Source organism: Tympanuchus pallidicinctus, unplaced genomic scaffold, assembly GCF_026119805.1.
Source record: "Tympanuchus pallidicinctus isolate F22 unplaced genomic scaffold, pur_lepc_1.0 scaffold5, whole genome shotgun sequence".
NCBI lineage: Eukaryota > Metazoa > Chordata > Aves > Galliformes > Phasianidae > Tympanuchus > Tympanuchus pallidicinctus.
The window spans coordinates 72083617-72104665 of record NW_026294769.1 but is presented as its reverse complement, the minus strand read 5'-3'; the positions used below and the strand labels follow the sequence as shown (position 1 = coordinate 72104665).

The window sequence follows — 21049 nt, the reverse complement described above, 5'->3', positions numbered from 1 at the left end:
GCTTTACAAGTCTAGTGTGACTTAGAAAAAAGGAAAGCTGATGACACTGGAGGCTGAGTTGTACCATTTTGTACATAACCACGTGGTCTCAAAGCGTGGAGTATGACTGTTGACTAAGAAAGGAAGTAAGCTGCACTTCTATCCTAACCTAAATGCAGTGTTTCAGAGAGTGCAGGTGAAGGGAGGTAAGGTGCAATGGACACAGAATTTCTGTTCTATCCTCTAAAAGGTATGAAGCAGCATGAAGTAGGTGCTATTTGGATGTTTTCTTCTTCTCTATGATAATGTAATACGCACTGCTTCATTCTTCTCCATTCCTAAAGGCTTGAGGTTGTATTGAATGGAGGCAGTGTTCTTTATGAATACAGAAAATACTACTACACTTTTTTTAATCCTTAGAAAAACCTAGAATTAGTTCAGCACTTTCCAAGGCAAGGACAACAGAACGATTCATTGTGGTGTAGTGTGATAAACATCACTCAGACCAGTTTCCATTTTCCATCTTCACCTAGTGGAGATCTGCTTGAAGGTGAAGTCATTTTGTAGTCTCCATTCATGATAACTTTCAGCTGGATTACTGACACGTAGGTACGTCATAAGCACCCACTGCATTGTTTGGATGAGGCTCACCACTTCCAGTTCATAACTTAATTCAACATTACTGTTTGCAATTAAAAGAATTCTCTGTATCCCATAGGAAGAATTTCAGTGGTACTTTGTGCAGCTTTGCATGCAGATATCAGTCAAGCCACATTTATAGGAATAGCTGTTGGATGCTCCATGTACATCTTGAATGCTCTGTGCTGCTCCTCTGCTTGTATGTGGGGTTCTTGCAGTCTCTTACGTATCCATATTGGAAACCTGGTCATGATTTTATAAAGCAAACAGGATTGTTGTTTTGTTTCTCCTTTTCATCTCTGACTGCACGCACTGTGGGTGTCTGAAAGGAATTCTGATCTCCCTGGGTTACATTGCTTCCTGCAGTAGAGAGAGAGCGCATCCATGTCTCACAGCAGGCTGGGGAAGTATCCAGGATAACCAAGGCAGCTGTAGATCTGTAACTGACTATTTCTTCTAAGCAGAATAATACGTTTGACTTGTTAATTAACACTGCTTCAGTTCTCTTGTGGTGACAATTATTACATAAAAATGATCTCTCGATTAAGTCTACTGAACATAATGAGATCACAGATTTGAAGGCAGTGCTGTTTATCCAACACTTCTGCTTCTTATCTGAATACTGAATTGCATACTGCTAAGGAATTAGAAGCAATTTGGCACAATGAAATCCATATAGTTCCCAATAGTATCATACAGGGGTCTTAAAAATAAGATGTAAGGATAAAGCACAGCTGCCCTGCCAAAAAGGACCTGGGAGTACTGGTGTATAGGAAACTGGACATGAGCCAGCAGTGCGCCCTCACAGCCCAGAAAGCCACCTGTATCCTGGGCTGCATCAAAAGAAGTGTGGCCAGCAGGGTGAGGGAGCTGATCCTGCCCCTCTGCCCTGCCATGGTGAGGCCTCACCTGGAGTACTGCATCCAGATGTGGAGTCCTCAGCACAGGAGATGCACGGACCTGTTGGAATGTGTCCAGAGGAGGGGCACAGAAGCTATCCAAGGGATGGAACACTTTGGCTATGAGGAAGCTGAGAGAGCTGGAGCTGCTCAGCCTGGTGAAGAGAAGACTGAGGTGACCTGAGAGCTGCTTTTCAGTATGTAAAGGAGAGCTAGGAGAGGGAACAGACTGTGGAATCTATTGCAAGAGGACAAGGGGAAATGATTTCAAACTAGAAGAGGGGATATTTAGATTGGACATAAGGATGAAGTTTTTTACAGTAAGGTTAGTGAATCACTGGAGGAGGTTACCAAGAGAGGTGGTGGAAACCCCATTCCTGGAGGTACATTCAAGGTCAGGCTGGATGGGGCTCTGAGCACCTTGATGGAGCTGTAGGTGTCTCTGTGCACTGTAGGGGAGTTGGACTAGATGGCCTTTTAGGATCCCTTCCAACTCAAACGATTATGCGATGATGACAAGCAGGTATTTGTGAGAAGCACAGGAGCAATCTGAATGTGATGGGGAGCAGGAATTCTCCATTCCCAAGTGATTGAACTCTGGATAGCATGGTAGGGCCGTTCCAGGAAAATAATCATTTAACAGCCCTTGGCTAGGAAACTGGAATAGGAGATAAGGATTACCAGAAGGCTCTCCTCCCCAATCTCCCTTTTTGTTTTCTTCCCTTCTGAGGACAGCTTCAGTAATCTGTTTGCTCTCCATCCAATTGAATAATTGTTCTCATTGATACCACTAGAACAAGAAGTGGTTACAGGATTTATCCTCAGTAAATCTTAGATGGTGTTCATTTGCATAAAAGAGCAGGAATAATTGTTTTTACTCTTTCATTCCTTTCAGATGCTTATCAGGTTACTTGCCCTTCTGGGCTCTATCAAGTATTGTTTTTCAAGAGGATGTGTTATTAGCAGAAAATCTTCTGGCAATTGCACCTTACTATGGGATCTTCAATAGCTGATAGCTAAAATAATGCTGTAATACAGGCTTAAATTAAGTTCTGACTACATCATCATTTCATCATAGAATCATCATCGTGGAATGGCCTGGGTTGAAAAGGACTACAATGACCATCTGATTTCAACCCCTCTGCTATGTGCAGGGTCGCCAACCACCAGACCAGGCTGCCCAGAGCCACATCCAGCCTGGCTTTGAATGCCTCCAGGGATGGGGCATCCATATTTCTTCAGTTTCCCTGCAGTGCTTCTATTATGGTTTGTTGAATTTGAGGGGATAACTGATAAGGTTGTTTCCTTGTGTATCATCTAATGCAACAGTGCTGTAATTTGACTGATGAACTTAGTTCGTGTACTCCAAAACATGCTTAATAAGCAGCAAAGACAGATGTATAGAAGCCTCAACCCCCCATAGTATCAAGGGACTATTAGCTGCAGCTTAGAGTTTCTCTTATCTCTTACAAAACACTGCAGGCTCTCTTTCTATCTTTCTCCAGCCGTTCCTAACAGAAAACCAGTTCAGAAGTCAAATTTGTTTAAAAACACATACTGTAAGAAAACTTGAAGATGGCCTGAAGTTGAAGACTGCGTGCAAAGACATTCTGACATACATACATATGGCTGAGAGAACTGAGATTGTAGAACCTTCAGGACAGCTAAGGAAATCTGCAAGTTCCTAAGGGCAAGATCTGTAGGAGGTAGATGTGGAGTTAGAGAAGGTGCACAAGGGACAGGGTAAGAGACAGAAGCTGCAGCACAGGAAACTAGCTAATAATATCACAAATGTGTTTTACCATGAGAGCAGTCAACTATTGGAACGAGTTGCAGGAGTTGCTTTGGAAACTCCTGTGAAGAGGAGAGTGGCCGTGTCTGGTCTCTTGCAGCTTACTCTGTGTTCTTACCATATCCAGCACTTCCTACACAGTTGCCTCTTGCAGCACACACATCCCTTCTTTTGCTGATCTTGGTTCTTAACCTGATCTTGTTGCTGTTTCCTGCAGGCTTGAGGGCAAAACAGCTGTTCAGTAGCTGAGCTCAGGTTCATAACCCCTCCCCCCCAATTTGGTTTTTGAATCGATAGTAGTGATATCTCCTTCTTATGGAAGGGATGGAATCAGCGAGTTAACTGGAAACAGCAAAATGTAGTTCAAAAAGCAAACTTCAAGGTGGTCTTTGTACTGTCTGCAAGGCTGGGATTGGCAGGCCAGGCACATTAAGTGCTGCAGGGGGACTCACTTTGATACTGTGTTAAAATTCTGTATGCCAGCATGAAATTTGGACATCTTTCATTAAATGGCAGTCAAGTAATTAGTGTGTCTGATATACTTATGGAAAAAAAAGTGTTATTTATTGTACGTCTTGCAGCGTTACTCTGTCTTCAGGTTAAGTTCTATTGCCTGGTGCTTGCTTCACTTCCTGCATCTCTTGTTTGATGTGAATAAAAATGCACTACTGAGCACAAAAAAGTAGTGAAGCTCTTAAACATCTCCTTGTCACGTGGCAGCTTCTGGCAGTGGCAGCTGTATTGTAGATCAACACAGCAATATCTGAAAACACCCACATGGATGATCCGGAGTAACCGCCCTGATGTCTGATAATGAAACCTCAACTGAAAGCTGGGCTTCCGAATAAGGCTTCCTTCCTTCACATCAGTTTCACTTACAGGCCGTATAGTTTGAGAGGCTTCCTATGACAGGTGTAGGCTGCGTTAGCCCAGTGCTAAAATGTTCTTTGATCTGTGAAAACATCACCAGATAATTAAATGTGTTAGGACTTGCTGTGGAAGAAAACGTATTGATATAATTACAGTAGTAGAATTATGCTTGGATGATCTCCTGTGTCGACAAGCCCTTTTGGGTGCAACCAGCTTGGCCCCTTCTTATTTAGTAACTCATTAGGCCTCCAACTGTGTGTTAGTGGCATAATTCCACACTAAAAATCCTCTGTATGTGCCTTCAGTGCTGAGCGGCACTTCAGAGAGCTGAACAACCTTAAGCTTTACAACACTATGAAGAATAAAGGACGGTGCTGAAGGCCTCCATATAGGTGATAAATTAAATGGCCCTGATAATTCAGTTCCACGATTGGTTGGATTTTTGGAAGGGGGAGAGGAGTGCAATCAGAAGTGTGGCTCGTTCATTCCTTCTACACGCTGGGAGTGCCTTGGCCCTGTGGCCCCTTGAGTCACTCCTATCTGCAGTTTGGATCTGCAGTATTTTGATGGAGTGGAAGTCTGCATGCAGCCAGCTTTGAATTTGCAGCATTGTTGCAAAACTCTGCACTAAACTAATATCTCTGTGCAGTTCCACGTTTGAGCACAGCTCCTCTGCCACCTCCTTTTTCCTGCTCCTCTCTTAACAGAGTGATACTGCCTGGGGTTTATGGTTCTTCAAGAAAACTGCCGAGAGGCAGTTACTTTTCTAATACCTGGGTTTTCCCCAATTTCCACTTCTTTGGTAGAAGTCTCAGTTCTTAAGAGTGGTAACTTTGAACACTTGGTCTATTGTAAATTGAATGAATTCTGGTAGGAAGTCTGCTAGTTCTCAGTTCCAGAGAAGCCTGAAGACGTTATACTGGCACCTCATTACTGAATATCCAGTGTACCTTACTTCAAACCACACAAACAGCTCTGTGTTTTCTTGATGGTCTCAGTCATCAAGGCTGAAACATTTTTATTATTCGCGTTGTCATGTAGCAAATGAGCAAGGAGTTTCTGATGCATATCAGATGTTTCGGTGTACTCGTCTTTCATATACTCATCTTTAAATAAGAAATCTAATTCATTCTCCCCTTGACAGCACTTTAAGTGTAAAATCCAGTGCATGTAGACTTTCAGAATACTGTCTGAAGGCACTGTGTGTGTTTTCAAAGGAGTCTCTGAAAACCAGGAATGGAGTAAAAAAAAACTACAAGAGTGAATTTGGAAGACCACCAGGGGCAGCCCTTTGGGCTCTGGTGGGTGAGTTGTGGCAGGTTGCCACGGATGGGGTGTATCTGTATCCTCTGCAACACCCCGTATAGAAGCATTCCCATACAGAATGAGTAAGGCTGGTAAGGACCGCTAAGGTCATGCTGTAGTCCAACCATTGACCCATCACCACCGTGCCCAGCAGGCCATGTTCCTCAATGCCACATCTAAGGTGCACATAGGTACAGCCATCAGTCCTGTTGCTAATGCATGTGTATCTGCTTCATGCCACAGAAATACAGGCTGACTGCTTATCAGGTCAGTGCTGCTGTTTAATAAACAGTGCTTATCTCCTCCAAGCACCACCCTGCCCTATATAAGTCTGCTCAGTGTGTTAAGCCAGAAATAACTTTAATGGCAGCACTTAAAACAGATGAAGTTTAAAAGTGAAAGTTGCTGATGTTGCTGGTCGTTATTTCTGAAGTGCCTGATTCTGTTCTCTGCTGTGCATGTGAACTGTTTCATATCTTTCCCCAGGAATTTGCATTTTTCATGTTATCTCCATAATTTGCCTTTTTACCATTTGTCATTAAGCTCTGGTGGAACTTACCAAGCTCCAGTGTTCTTCCTTGAATATTTGTAAGCAGAGCTTCATTATATCCCTGTGAGAAGTAATGAGCAATCCCAGTTTAAGGAGTAGACTGATGTCAGTCTCTCCAGCACAGCAAGAGAAAGGGCAGAGAAATCAGGCTGTGGTGGTGAGTACAGCAGTGTTAGAGAGCATAATGGCATGGGGAAGGGAAATGCTTAATGTGGGTGCATAGTGGTTGAACAGGTAACAGTGGTGAGGCAGATGATAATGCCACCAAGATATAAGCGTGGATAAAAAGGAACAAATAGTCCAAGTGCCAGGAGCAGAAAATAGAAGCTGTGGGAATGCTAGGACAGCATCACCATCACCACAGAAGCACAGATCTTCTGGAACAAGAATTTAGAATGGATCTTTCAGGTTACTGTTGGAGAGTCACAGGTTTTAGTGGCAGTATTTATTGAACTGCAGTAATGTGGTGTTAAAGGAGTGTATGCATTTTGAGGATAAGACCTGACCCAAACATAAATGAAATGAGGAAAAAGCCCAAGAACTGTTTTATTAATAAAAATAATAACATAGAACAATTAAAAAAAAGTAAAACAGTAATATTCTCAATGCCAATCCACAGTTCTCATCAGTATGTGTTTTGAAACTGAGATTCTTCATAAATGGTGCTCTAGTTCTTGCTTTGCTCTTGATTTTCCACCAGTGTCTGCTTAGTGCCTGCTTAGCATCTCAAAATCCTGCCCAGCTGTCTCATTGTATGGGAAAATGTAACTAATTTTAAGATTCTAATCAATGGTGAGGACTAGGAGAGCTTTGGAAGAAGAGAGAAAATGAATGGACTCCTGATAGCAGGTTTTCTTTGTTACCAGTTTGAAGATCCCCTCTTTTGTTGGATAAAGTCTGTGAATTTGTTCAATTCAGGTGAATGTAGCTGGTGTGGCTAATTGTGCTTTCCCTCTTTTCAGTGCTTGCACCTCCTCCACCGTTGCCACCACCAGTACAGGGATATGCCTTCAAACCTCCTCCTCGCCCAGATTTTGGGACTTCTGGGAGAACAATCAAACTGCAGGCCAACTTCTTTGAAATGGACATTCCTAAAATAGATATCTACCATTATGAGTTGGATATAAAGCCAGAAAAATGTCCAAGAAGAGTTAACAGGTAAACCAGTGCTTTACTTTTTTCCTGAGTTTGCTTACATTTGGGTTTTCATTTGAAAATTGTGGAGCCACGTGCCTGTTTTCATGGATGGCTCAGAAGATGTGTCTGTTTATTCATTGTTTGTACTGATAGCTTCCAACTTTCCATATCCAACCACAAGCAGTGTTCCTCAGACTTTTTAATCATAGGATGGCTTGGGTTGGTGGGAGCCTCAACTATTATCAAGCTCCAACCCCGTTGCTGCATGCAGGGCTGCCAACCTCCCCGTTAAATACCAGACCTGACTGCCCAGGGCCCCATCCAACCTGGCCCTGAACACCTCCAGGGAATGAGGCATCCACAATCTCTGGGCAGCCTGTTCCAGCACCTTAGCACTCTTGTAGTAAAGAACTTTCCCCTAATACCCAACCTAAATCTTCCCTCCCTCAACTTAAAACCAATTCCCCTTGTCCTTGTATTATCTACCCTTTGAAAGAGTTGGCTCCCCTCCTTGTAGGCTCCCTTTACATACTGGAAGGCTGCATTGAGGTCACCCTACACTCTTTCTCCAACAATGTTGGTCCCAGCCCAAAGATTCAGTGCTGGTGGTCCCTTATTTTGACTGAACTTGTCAACTTCTGATTAAAGCCACTGTATTAACTCTGGAGAGGTTAGATCAGTGTAAACCAACTTGGTAAGTAATATTCTTGGTATTGCTTGTTTAAATATCGGAGTGTAATTGGCTGGCAAGCCCTTCAGCAGGGAACTGGTGTTGCCAGCTTGTTTTCCTGCCTTCACCTACTTAAAAGGGGAGGTAAAACCCATTTGTGCTGCTGGGAGAGGATTGTGGAAGGACTGAATTAGGTAAGAAATTATCCTTCATCAGTAGATTCTATAAAAGGGAAAGTTATGCTCCAGATAGGGAGATGAAAGCATGGATCAGCTGGCAAAGGAAATAAGCAATTAGGTCCTGTATTTTGCATGTGTGCCCTATTAGTCACAGTGTGGCAACCTCATTAACTTGAAAAAGAGCGGTGTTGCCAGAAGTGAAACTGAGAGCAAGACTTGGCACTAACTCGAAACCACAAGTGTCATCATTGTAACTACCTACACATCTTGACTGTGGAGTATTGTAATGGTGTGTTTATATATTCAACAGCAAAAACTTTCCATATTAAAAGAGGTCAGATGTGTGGATTATGCAGTAATGAGCAAAAGTGTAGAGTCCAAAAAGTCACCTGAAAGCCACGGTTTTCTTGATGTCAGTTAACGAGCTGGAGTGCATTATCAACTGTTACACCAACAAGTCTGCTAGTAATGGTATTTCCATAAAGCAGTATTACTATACTGTGCTACTCTGTTTTTTTTTTCATTTCTAAGGCTATTTAAAACCTTTAAACCAGTTCAGAATTGGGTTTAGTGTTAAAAGCAGATGTTGTATGCGCATCAAGCTGAATTCTCTTCCTGCCTGAAGCAGCCCTGTTGATTTCACCAATGCATTCTCAGTGCACTGTAGTGCTAAAAAAAATAAAAAAGTAATAATAGCAGTTCACATTTTCATGGTGGAAGCCACGAGAGCTTTGCTTTCACGATCACTGATTATCCTGGCTTCCTGCTCCAGTGCTGACAGCATGCATGCTGCTGTATGATGCAGATTTCTATGCTCCTTTGCCCCTCTGGATGGTGCAGTGCTGTGCAGCTGGTACGTGTTTGTGGTGTGTGCTGCTGTTCTCAGTGATCTCCTCTCTGTAGTCCGGTGTGCTTCCTTCTCTCATCCCTACCTTTAGTGATAGGGAATCGGTTTCTGAGGAATTGTAGAGAATGTAATTATAAAGTAATTGTAAAGCAATTTTCCTGGCTGATAAAGCAGGTTATACTCTGTAATGAGTTGTTGCCCCACTGACAGCTTCAGACCTGATCTCCTTTGTTAGGTTAGCTGTTCTTGTGTTGTGGTATCAGAGCAGATATAAATCTGCATGGTTCAGTGCCTTTTGCAGTAAGCAGGGGTGTAATGAATGCATTCAACAGTGCACATTTCTCTGTACAGTGTGGGAAGAATACAAATTGGATTCATTTAATGAAGTTTATGTTTCATTTCTTCTTTGAGCACTTGCTGGTGCTTTTGCTATCCTTTAGGTGTACATGCCCTTGTGAGTGCCTGGCGTTTTGTTGGCCTTTTAGTCCTGCATGTATACTTGTGTCTGTGCACATATTTATGTATGCATATGTAGGATTTTGTAGGATGCATATACAGTCCAGGGCTAAAATTCATTTGTTCATCTAGGTTAGAGTTTCCAGTGTTTTGGTTATATAACTCAGCTACATACCTACAATCAGTAGCTTTTATCATTATTTTGTGTTTTAACATCTGGAAAAGGCTGAGTTTTTAATTCCATTTACACTATTCCCTCATCTGTGCTGGCTTCATTCTTCATTCTTCAAAGACATTGAGATTTTGGAAAGGGTCCAGAGGAGGGCGACTAAGATGATCAGGGGGCTGGAGCACCTCCCCTATGAGGACAGGCTGAGGGAGTTGGGCTTGTTCAGCCTGGAGAAGAGAAGGCTGCGGGGTGACCTCATTGCAGCCTATCAGTACCTGAAGGCAACCTACACCCAGGAGGGGAGTAAACTCTTCAGAAGGGCTGACAACAGCAGGACTAGGGGAAATGGATCCAAGTTGAAGGAGGGAAGATTTAGGTTGGATGTTAGGGGGAAGTTCTTTACAAGGAGAGTAGTTAGGCCCTGGAACGGGCTGCCCAGGGAGGTTGTGGATGCCCCGTCCTTGGACGTGTTCAAGGCCAGGTTGGACGGGGTCCTGGGCAACCTGATCTGAATGTGTACGTTTGGTGGCCCTGCTAGGCAGGGGGGTTGGAACTACATGATCCTTGAGGTCCCTTCCAACCCGCGGGATTCTGTGATTCTGTGATTCATTTTTATTTTTGGACTAGCTATGGCTTGGACTGTACAGTTGGATACACCATAAACAAGAGCTGGAGCAGGACTGGAAGACACATAGCTGAGACAGTGGGCTGCTGTGCCAAAACTGTACTGTTAGGGTCAGTTTTTCTCATGTTGCAGGAGGTCCAGATCTGTTTTGGTAGATGTTGAGAATGGGCAGTGTGGGGTTGGTTTTGTGCTGTCAGTGTCCTTGGTTTAATTTGTGAGGGTTGCTGGGACTTGTACATGGCTCAAAATGAGCTCCACCTGGAATCATCATCATAGAATCACAGAATGGCCTTGATTGAAAAGGACCACAGTGATCATCCAGTTTCAACCCCCCTGCTACGTGCAGGGTTGCCACCCACCAGACCAGGTTGCCCAGGCCTCAAATGCCTTCAGGGATGGGACATCCACAGCCTGCTTGGACAACCTGTTCCAGTGCATCACCACCATCTAAGTGACCTGGGGTCACTTGTGTTCTTGCATGCACGTGTTGTCTCTGTGCAGTAGTCCACAAGGGCTGGAGTTGGAATGCCAGTAAATCACTCTTCTTTTAACTTCAAATGGAGAACTTTTCATTGAAATGCCTCAAACCACAGCTGAGAAACACCATCACTGAACAGAGTTCCAAGTGTGGAAACGCTAATTAAATGGGAGCTTTCATTCTCGCGCAGAGCAATTTGCAATCAAATCTTGCTCAGTAAGAGAATGGATTTTCCATTGCTTGAAACAAGGGTAAAAAATATCTCCCTTCTATCCTTGAAGGTGGGACTTGTTCAGTCAGGCGCTGCAGACCAGAGGCAGAAGCTGCTACCTCAAGTTTCATTCATATTTCTCAGAAGTTCAGATGGGATCATTAAAAGCAAGCTATCTAATCTTAAAGCTTTGGGACACAGCAAATAAATTGTCAGCTCAAACAGCCTTCAATCACTACAGTGCTTGAGTGAGCTTGAAGTTTGTTCTCAGAGTTTTATGTTGCTATAGCATCTAATTCAGCTGATTACCTTTCTAAATCATGGTAAGTAAAATAGTCATCTGCAGCCTCACTGAGCTAGTTGGCAGTGGTACAGAAGAAACAGCATCCTGTAGCTTTCCTTCCTGTGTCAGCTCTGCTTCTTTGGGCTGTTTTGCCCCCAAGCCATATATATGTTAACTATGTTCTAGGCAGCATACTGCAAACCACTGCTGGATTTGAGATTTCCAGCTGTATGAGGCATGTAGCCTGAAGGATGTCTGGTTAGGACATTTGGACTTAAAGGCCTTTGGCATCAAAGGGTGCTGTTACTTCAGCAAGCCACTTACCTGGCTGGTAGACTGGTTTGTATGACCAGTGTGTAAGCACTGTGGTTAGACAAGTGCTTTGGGACTGGTTACATCAGTCATACAAACAGCACGCATTTCCAGCTGTGCTTTAATGGATGATATGCATTTCTAATACGTTTGGATCTCTGTGAATGCTAGTTTTGTTGCTTTTGTGGAAAAAATTGCACTTAAGTAATCTGTCTTAGAGCTACACAGAAATTTTATGTATCACTGTCATCACAGGAATGTTGTGCTAGGGGAAGGCTGAGGCTGAAAGCTTGGGTAGTTGTATTTTGGAAAGCTGCTCAGTCTGCTGAGCTTTGGCTCCATACAGAAAGTACTGTAGGGTAGGTGAGCAGGAGACCCAGACAATACCACGTGCCTTCTGTTTTGACCATGAGATGGCACAATCTTTTGGTTTGCCACGTGTGTTAAATCACAGCAGACAGGAAGGCATCTGAAAATGCTAACAGCCACGTTCAGAACGTGGTTTAGTCTGTGAAAAGATTGCTCTAATTCAGACCAAACAGATGTCAGCTTTAATGCCTGGCAGGAGACAACCTTTTAATTTTCCTAATGCTTCTACTCATGAATATTAGTATTCCTTTGCTATGTAACATGAAAAGTAAAAAAGTTGAATTAATGCACTCTTTTTTGTATTTTTCAGAGAAATAGTGGAGCATATGGTTCAGCACTTTAAAACACAGATTTTTGGGGATCGCAAGCCAGTGTTTGATGGAAGAAAAAACCTTTATACAGCTATGCCACTTCCCATTGGAAGAGATAAAGTAAGTTTCAAAGAGAAAACTTCAGAAGAGTTTCTGATTGGAGATCCCAGTGTCATATTTGCACTTTCTAATAACTGATAGAAATTGGTTGGTACGTTCTTATTTATTTATTTATCTATTTTTACGTGTAAATATGCGGCTGCCTTTAGATTCCACTTTTCTTAGGGTCTCGTGATCTTGCTGCCATCACAAAGGTCTGGACAGGGCTCTGGGCAGCCTGGTTTGGTATTAAATGGGGAGGTTGGTGGCCCTGCATGTGGCAGCGGAGTTGGAGATTCATGATCCTTGAGGTCCCTTCTAACCTGGGCCATTCTGTGATTTCATCTGTGTATCTGGCTCTCACTTAGGCTTGCTTCTAATAGACTTTCAGATTCTTTCCTTTTTCCCATCCAATACAGAAATACAGAACTTTAATATCTGTATGCCAAGGCAACCGAAGTTGTTACCCTGGAGTAAAAAACTAATATAGAAAAACCTCAACTGGTTTAAATCAAGTGTGGGGAAATTTAGCTGAATGAAGGAATTTCTTTTTACATGGAGCTTAATTGGTTTAAGCATGGTTTAAACCATTATAAAGCTTGTAGGTATTAACACTTTCCTCCAGAGTAATTAGATTAGGTTTCTTGGGGGTTTTTTGGCTGCTCTGTACATAACAAATATAGCAATTTTGCTGCACTTGGGATCATATTGAAAAGATTCATGATCATACAGTGATTAATAGATGGTCTTTAATCTAAGTGGGAGAAAAACTTCATTTACTTGCAATATACATCAGTAGTAGAAGAACTGATGCTAATCAGGAGGCTGAAACCAATTTGTCAGCACCTTTTTCCAGTTGCTCTTTAACTTAATTAACATCCACTGTCTTCATCTCTTGTCAGTGGTAGTTGTTCTTCCTTTTTTTGTGCTTGCTGATAACCTGCTTCTGTTTGAACTTGTACAAACACATTTTCATTTTTTCTGCTCACTCTTCCCACTGATCATACGTGTTTTAATTCCTTCCTTATCATAGCTAATTTTCATTCTGTCACTCCTTCATTTCTTTAGACGTTTCAGATCAAATATGGACTATGTAAGTATTAAAACAAAATATTTTCTCAATTTTTACTTATACAAAAAGTGTAGAGGACGCAGTCAAGGTATGTAGATACGAGCAGTCTCCTGATGTATCTTCAGGATTTTTTTTTCAGCTCTTCAGTAGCATTTCACTCAGGTGAGATATAAAAGACACCCTGGAAAGTTGGATTAAAACCTATGTATCTGAGCAGAACCAGTGACTAATTTGGTTTTGAAGAGGCTTTAAAGCCAACAGTTAAAAGTGGGACAAGTTCATTACTGTGAATTCTTTGTGACAGCTAAGCTTAATGTAGCATGGCCCAGATATTGCTCTGGTAACTGGTAGATTTGTCTAAGATAGCTGAGCCTATCTGCGTTATCTGTTAGGGTGTTATTACCAAAAAATGAATGAAGTACTTCACATTATGGATTATCTACTTTAAAACTTAAGGCTCAAGGTATGAATTGGATGTGGGGTTCAGGGGGTGGGTCGGACATTGCCTTGCAGTCCAGTAATCATCATAGAGATTCTCCAGTCCTGTGTTTATCAGGGATATGGATACAGCACCACAAACAGATCCATTCTTTATCTTTTTTCCATACCATCGTGGTTAAGGAGCTTTGTAAGTTGAGACCAAGAGGAGAAAAAAGCCAAATAAGCAAAAAGAGGCTTTATAGGAAGATTCCAACCAGCATCAGCTGACAGCCTGCACCTTCATTTGCATGGCCTTTTTGGCAGAATAAACATGCTGGGCCATCTACAGATCCTGCTGTTCCAGACTCCACTTTCCATTGGTCTCCCATGGCTGTGTGGCTCCTTTCTCTGCGCAGCTCTTGTGGTGAATGATGTTGGTTCTAAGAGAAAGATAGGACTGCAGTATTAATTTGGATTGTCCACTATAAATTGTCAACTTGGTTGCTGGCTTATGGAGAGGCTTCTTGTATTTGTCTTATCTTTGCTACCTGTTTTTTGACTGAAGAAGCTAACTGCTGCAGGAGGGCAGATGACTGCATGTATTAGCCTGCTGTTACCATATATTGTTTTCAGTAGCACTCTAGATACAGTTTGTCTGCTTTTGAATTGAAGCAGAACACTCCCTAGGACAGGAAAATGCATTGCTTGTGTTTACATCCAACGCAAGGGACGTTCTGAGGATGTTTTTTCTCATAGTCACTCCCACAGGTTTTTGTGATATCAGACATAACCAATTTCCAGTTGGGTTAAGAATTGTCCTCAGATCTTATCTTCTAAGAAAGATGAGAAATCAGTGTTAGAATGCCAGCCTGGGAAGCATACCAGTTAGCTGAAATACACCTGTAGAATAATGTAGCTGTTGACAGGTTGTACATGATATCTGCTGTTTCTTCATCATTGCTCTATGTCTTTTCCCAGGCTTCACAGCATTATTCAGAGCAATTTGTTGTCCGCTCTCATTTTCCTCTCCAAACAGAAAGAATCATCTTGGTTTGTTGTTTGTCATTGTTGCAGGTGGAGTTGGAGGTCACGTTGCCAGGGGAAGGGAAGGACAGAATATTTAAGGTGGCCATAAAGTGGATGTCCTGTGTGAGTTTGCAGGCATTGCATGATGCTCTTTCTGGCCGGCTGCCGAGCGTCCCGTTTGAAACCATCCAGGCACTGGATGTCGTGATGAGGCACTTGCCTTCCATGAGGTGAGCAGAAGACACTGATATTGCTGAGGAAATTTGCTTTATTATCTGAAATACTTGGGCAGCTACTTTGGGTTGGATGTTCTTGTACAGCTCTACCAAATAACAGCTTCCTAATAGGTCATGGAGCCAGGCGAGGTAACATGGCACTTCTCTGTTTATCAGATGATGGTTTTAAATGAAGAGAGGGGAGATTTAGTTTAAATCTAAGGAGGAAATTCTTTACTCAGAGGATGGTGAGGCACTAGAACAGGTTGCCCAGAGAAGCTGTGGGTGCTCTGTCTTGGGAGGTGTTCAGGGCCAGGTTGGATGGGGATGTAGGAACTGGGCTTTATGGTCCCTTCCAACCCAAGTCATTCTATGATGTGATATCAAATGAGAAGCCTCAAAGCTGGATACAAGTCACTTTTCACACTGAAAATTACTGAAAATCGTTCTACATTTGTGTGATCTCAGGGCAGGGGTGCCCTGGTACCCCAGCTATACTCCATCTATCTGTAGCCTTCTGAGAAGGAAGCTCCCTGAGCTGGCAGTTATTGGAGACTGGGAGATAGTACTTAAGTATGGCTCAAAGGTTAATTATCCTATTCCTGTGTTCCTTCAGCATGTGTTAATTTCTGATTTTCTGTATTATCGGGCTAGAGAGACATTAATGGCACTTAGTACAACAGGTTTTTTAGAGGAAAAATGCTTTAAAGTGGCTTTGTCCCAAGCAACATACATGGTATTTGTAGTCAAAACAGTATGTTTCTTTAAATCTGCTGCCATGAAACAACTTGCTTAAGACCACTGTTCAAATTAAATGCACTTGGAAAATAAAGAGCAAATTTCTGTGCTGAACTTTCTCATTTTAAAGGACTGAGAAGTTTATGCAAATATATTTAAATAGCCTTATATTGCATTGACTTTATCCTCATATTCAGGAAAAGAATCTGTCAGCTTTTACAGTAAATAAAACAGCTGAGACAAATGATTCACACATTTGTATTCAGAGAAACATATTAGCACTGGTTTTGATGTTTGATATTAAATGTGTAGTACTGAATTACCAGTGCAATCATTCTGATGCAGTTGAAAGATGCTTCAGCAATGCTTGCTAGGTGAGTCGTTTAGCAAAACAGTGTTTCCATGGATTTCAGGTTAAGCCACGCAGAAATAAGGGGAGAGATTATTATTTATGGTGTTGTTTGTAGCTTGAAACACTGATGTTTGTGTGCTTTTGAATAGGCAACAATAAAATTATAACTAGTATAAATATTTTTTACCTTGGCTGTAATTTATGATGTGGATTTACCTTCTGTTTCAGATATACTCCAGTGGGGAGATCTTTTTTTACAGCATCAGAAGGGTGCTCAAATCCATTAGGTGGTGGCAGAGAGGTTTGGTTTGGATTCCATCAATCAGTCAGACCTTCCTTATGGAAAATGATGTTAAACATTGATGGTGGGTTTTATACAATTCTCTCTTTTTTTTCTCTCTCTGTCTTTCAACGGAGAGGGAAAAATTCAGTACCTTCACTGTATTTATTTCAAAACTTATTCCTCTGTATTTCTGTAATACAATTTTAATGTTTTTGTCTACAGTATCGGCAACTGCATTTTACAAAGCACAGCCAGTTATTGAGTTTGTATGTGAAGTTTTGGATTTCAAAAGCATTGAAGAACAACAAAAACCTCTGACAGATTCCCAAAGGGTAAAGTTTACCAAAGAAATAAAAGGTAATAAATATAACTGCTTTCTTCTGTCTGCTGGTGTATTACCAACATATATTCAGAAGATTTCCTATAGCTGCTGACTGTTTGGGAAGCAAATTATGACAGTGAACGTACACTTTTTTGAACAAACATAAAGGCAAGAAACATTATTGGCATTTAGTTCAAGATTTTGACAGTTCCTTTGTCAGTAAGCAAAGTTAGGTCAGTTCAGATAAATACGTGGCTTCTGACTTGATTCACTAGTATGAAATGTTCATTGAATGGATTTTGGACTCCATCATCATAGAATCATAGAATTGCTCAGGTTGGAAAAGACCTCCAAGATCACTGAGTCCAACCTCAACCTTACCATACTACCCTAACTCTTAACAACCCACTGCTAAATCATGTCCCTGAGCACTGTGATCCTTACGGATCCTTACAACTGCTGGTATTCTATGATTTATTTTTGAAGGAGGCACATTTTGAGTTCAGATATGCACATAAGTAAATCAGCACTTGAGCATGTGATAACTATACATGTGTGCATTTAGCCCGATCGCTGAATAGGGTAATTTCAGTTACCTCTGTCCTTAATGAGAGTACAGCAGTGAATCCATGAAGATGACGTTTCGCTCTCTTCTTAAGTGTTGGGATAAACTCAAACTTCCTTGCAGATGGGTTTCCTGAGATCAATTACTGGCTTGTGGTTTACATAACAGCTTCTCATCCTTGCAAGCCTTCATTTCATTGTGTGTTGTCATCACCTAATCATTTGATCAAGCGTCATGGCAAAGTTACTTGTGCGTGTGGACATCTGAGAGCATCTCAGTGCAGCATCCCTTGTTATGTCAGTCTCCTTAAAAACAATTCATCTTCTTAAATGACAGTTGTTTTTTCCATCTTGTACTTAGGAACTGAATACGGTTTATTCTTCAGAAAGTACTTCCATCACTAAATACAAGTTTCGATTAGAAATGAGAAAACATTTTTTTCACTTCTGTCATGTCAGTAGTGCCAATCCCAGTTTTGTAAGACGGCCCTGTTTCTAAAGTGATTTTAAATTGTTTGACAAGACTGGGATTTTACATTTGTTATTTCTAATTACCCTATCTTAATTTTCTTTGAAATTAATAGTGGCAATATTTCCATATCCAAATTTTCTAATAAATCAGTACTGTAGTTTTTACATACTTACATTTTCTTTGTACATGTACTCTTCCAGGAAGTCTATTATCGTAGAATCATGGAATCCTATAATTGCTCAGGTTGGAAAAGACCTTAAAGACCACAACCTAACCATACTACCATAATTCTAACAACCCTCTGCTAAATCATGTCCCTGAGCACCACAGTTTATTCAGTTACCAAATGATGCAGTGAATGAATCAAAACTCGTAGTAAGGAATTGAGCTCCTTGTGGTGTTCACTGAACTCTTACCCATAACGTTTCTTCTGGAAAGTCAGGGTCCTTCTGTTGTGGTTTACCTTGGCAGGCACTAAGCACACCCAGCTGTTGGCTCTCTCCTCATGGAGTGGGATGTTTGGGAGAACTGGAGGTGGGGGGAGAAGTAAGACTTGTATTGAGTTGAGATAAAAGCATTTAAACACATGAAATAAGTGCTGCATGATGCTATTCACAGAAGCACAGAATTGTAGGGGTTGGAAGGGACATCTAGAGAAAATTAACTATCTCATCTGGAGCCAACACACCTTCCTTCCTGATACGTTAGCTAAGAAAGAGGGAAGTGAAAGAAGAACTCCAGCAATCTGTCTTGTATTGAAGCAGCTTCCCATCATTGTTACTTCCACAAAAAGTCTGCAGAATCATCTTGAAAACTTGTATTTGACCAACAAGAAGTCTTCAAGAAAATTAGAAATTCTGATTTTGTACTTGTTGGAGAAACAGAATTGCCAGCTTTTTTCCATAAGGATTTTGAGTTTTCAAGAAGAAATAATTACAGCAGGCTCGCAGCAAAGCTAATTGTAAACTGAGGTAACATTTTATTGAAAATACTGTGCTGCAGACTTTAGAAATACTTGTGAAAACTTGATATTTATTGGTGGCTTAGTAGTAGAGGCACTTAAGCCCTGAAAAATTAGGTGGGAAGATCAGTGTGCTCAGCAAGTTATTAGCACCTTTGACAGACATCATAAATAATGCCGTGTTACTCGGCAGCAATATGAGTTTATGCCCATGTACAGATAGATATGGAATCTTAATTTACAGCCCCCTCTTTTCTATTCCCACACATTCAACATCCTAAACGTAACAGTCATCCCTCACCTGTTTCTGTCTGAGCACAAAAGCAACACAAATGAAAGTTCTGTATTCAAGCTCATGTCTGAGGTTAGTGGTAGTTCTGAAGTACTTCTGTTCATGTAGCTGTGCTGTGCTGATCTGGGGTGGAAAAATTATTCTTTAGGTGGGGAGTTTGACTTTTATGGTCAGCTTCTCTCTGAAAGCTGTCGGGTTTCAGGTAGGCTCCGTTTTTGTGCAGGTGGGGATTGCAGCAGATGTTTGTCTTCACTAACAGTGAGGCCCAGCTGCCTCATTCCCAGGGTTTGTTGTGCTGTCTGGAGATCTCACAGACACTGCGTGTTTAGACATAAAATTTAAACACGGTTTTTATTCCATGCCCTTCTTCTCCTTCCACCATCCCTGACTTCAGTAGAGAGAGAGAGAATTAATTGAATACGTCCAGCTTTTTCAGCTCTAAGGGCTTTAAGATTTTGCCTTGTTTCTGAAGTTCTTTGCTTAATTTTGGCTGAATCAGTATTGTGTTGTTTTGTTTTGTTTATTTTGAAGTTCTAAGTTTTTTTTAATAGTCTTCAATTCCCTGAGAACACACTAAATAGTCATTAGCTTTATTACACAGTCTGAGTAGTCTTGTAGAGTTTTATGGGCACTGACAGTTTGATTTTGAAGAAATGGTGATAAATGTTTCTTCAATTCTAGGTCTAAAGGTGGAGATAACACACTGTGGACAAATGAAAAGAAAGTACAGAGTGTGCAATGTCACCAGACGACCAGCAAGTCACCAAACGTAAACTATTTTGCTACTTCTTATGTGTGTGTTTAATTTTATGCTTGAAGAATGTCATGACTTCGTTAGGGAGCCAGGAAAAAAGCTGTCTTGCAAAATGGTACTTTGGTCAGTAAATTTAAAATATAACTCCAACTATCCCCAGTTTTGTTGTTTCTTTTGTTCTATGTCTATTCTTTAAGGCACTTAATGGCATTTCAGCCACTCCTTTCCCTTTAAGATGTGCACTTTTCTTTCATTTTGCTTTCTGGATTTCTTCAACACTAGAAGAACAAGGCACCCTGTTGGTAGCATAGTTCCCCAGAACTGCTGAGCAGTGAAGTGGTAGCAGTTGGATCAGACTCTTAATCTTGCCTGTTGCCATTCCGTTTTTCCCTGGAAAAAAATCTTTATAACCAACAAAACTTTTTATCACCAATGAGGGTTTTGTAGGTAGCCTCAAGTAAGCAGGTAGTTTACCTTGTTCTAAGAGAGCAGCATGAGAAACAGCTCTGATAACAGATTGCATGATGAAATAACTCATCAGTATCTCAGTATGTTATTTAATTGGTTAGGTTTAATTTCCTATTCCTTCAAGTGATGCATTTTATTAACAAAAAGACCATTTGTGCCAACTTGGTATAAACATATGCGAATACTTATGCATATATGGAAATGTATTTGTAATGTACAGAGAAATGCATTTCTGAAATGCTTGTTGGGTTTGTGTGCCTCACAATAAGCTCACAGTTTTCTGTGCGTGACATTTCATGAGTTCTGCAGGTATCACAGATACTTAAGACATTAGACATGAGTCTTTGCCTCTAAGGCACTCACTCTTAGAAAATTTAATTGGTAGCTTTAGGTATCGAGTTAGAGGAATGCCTTCTGGGGTATTCTTTAATGACCTGTGGTAGTGGTAATGATGTACTTACGATTACAGAAATAAACATGCATCATTTAAACAAGATGGGTTTAACCTCCAGCAAACTTAGAATGCGCTAAGAAGTGAATTGAAGAAATGTGGCAAAACATTTTACATAAATTAATGGCTCATTTTCATGTTTGATTTCCCCTAGATTCCCACTTCAGCAGGAGAATGGACAAACAGTTGAATGCACTGTAGCTCAGTATTTTAAGGACAGGCACAAATTAGTTTTACGCTATCCTCACCTTCCATGTTTACAAGTTGGGCAGGAGCAGAAGCACACGTACCTTCCTCTTGAGGTCAGTAAGCTTTGAAATAATACTGTACTCTGGGGATGTGGTCAGGATGGAAAAAAAGCTAAGCTGTTGACAAACTGTTCAGTGAGAAGTCAGCTCGAGAAACTGTAAAGCAGTTGAGGTGGGGAGAAGTCAAAGTTGTGTTGGTTTCGTTCTTTTTAACTTCGTGTTGGGGATCTT

The 21049-nt window shown here is 41.3% G+C and overlaps 1 protein-coding gene across 3 annotated transcripts in view; it reads left to right on the top strand.

Annotated features, from left to right (window-relative positions):
* The window catches only part of AGO2 (argonaute RISC catalytic component 2), a 48483-nt gene that overhangs the window by 8373 nt on the left and 19061 nt on the right, over nt 1-21049 (top strand). The window contains exons 2-8 of one of the 3 annotated variants that reach the window (XM_052703591.1): nt 6997-7192; nt 12081-12201; nt 14744-14928; nt 16232-16368; nt 16509-16643; nt 19579-19666; nt 20725-20872. In XM_052703591.1, coding sequence (XP_052559551.1) covers nt 6997-7192; nt 12081-12201; nt 14744-14928; nt 16232-16368; nt 16509-16643; nt 19579-19666; nt 20725-20872 — 1010 coding nt within the window. Of the gene's footprint in view, nt 1-6996; nt 7193-12080; nt 12202-14743; nt 14929-16231; nt 16369-16508; nt 16644-19578; nt 19667-20724; nt 20873-21049 lie in introns of those variants that run through there. The other 2 variants (XM_052703592.1, XM_052703593.1) reach the window with 2 other exon arrangements.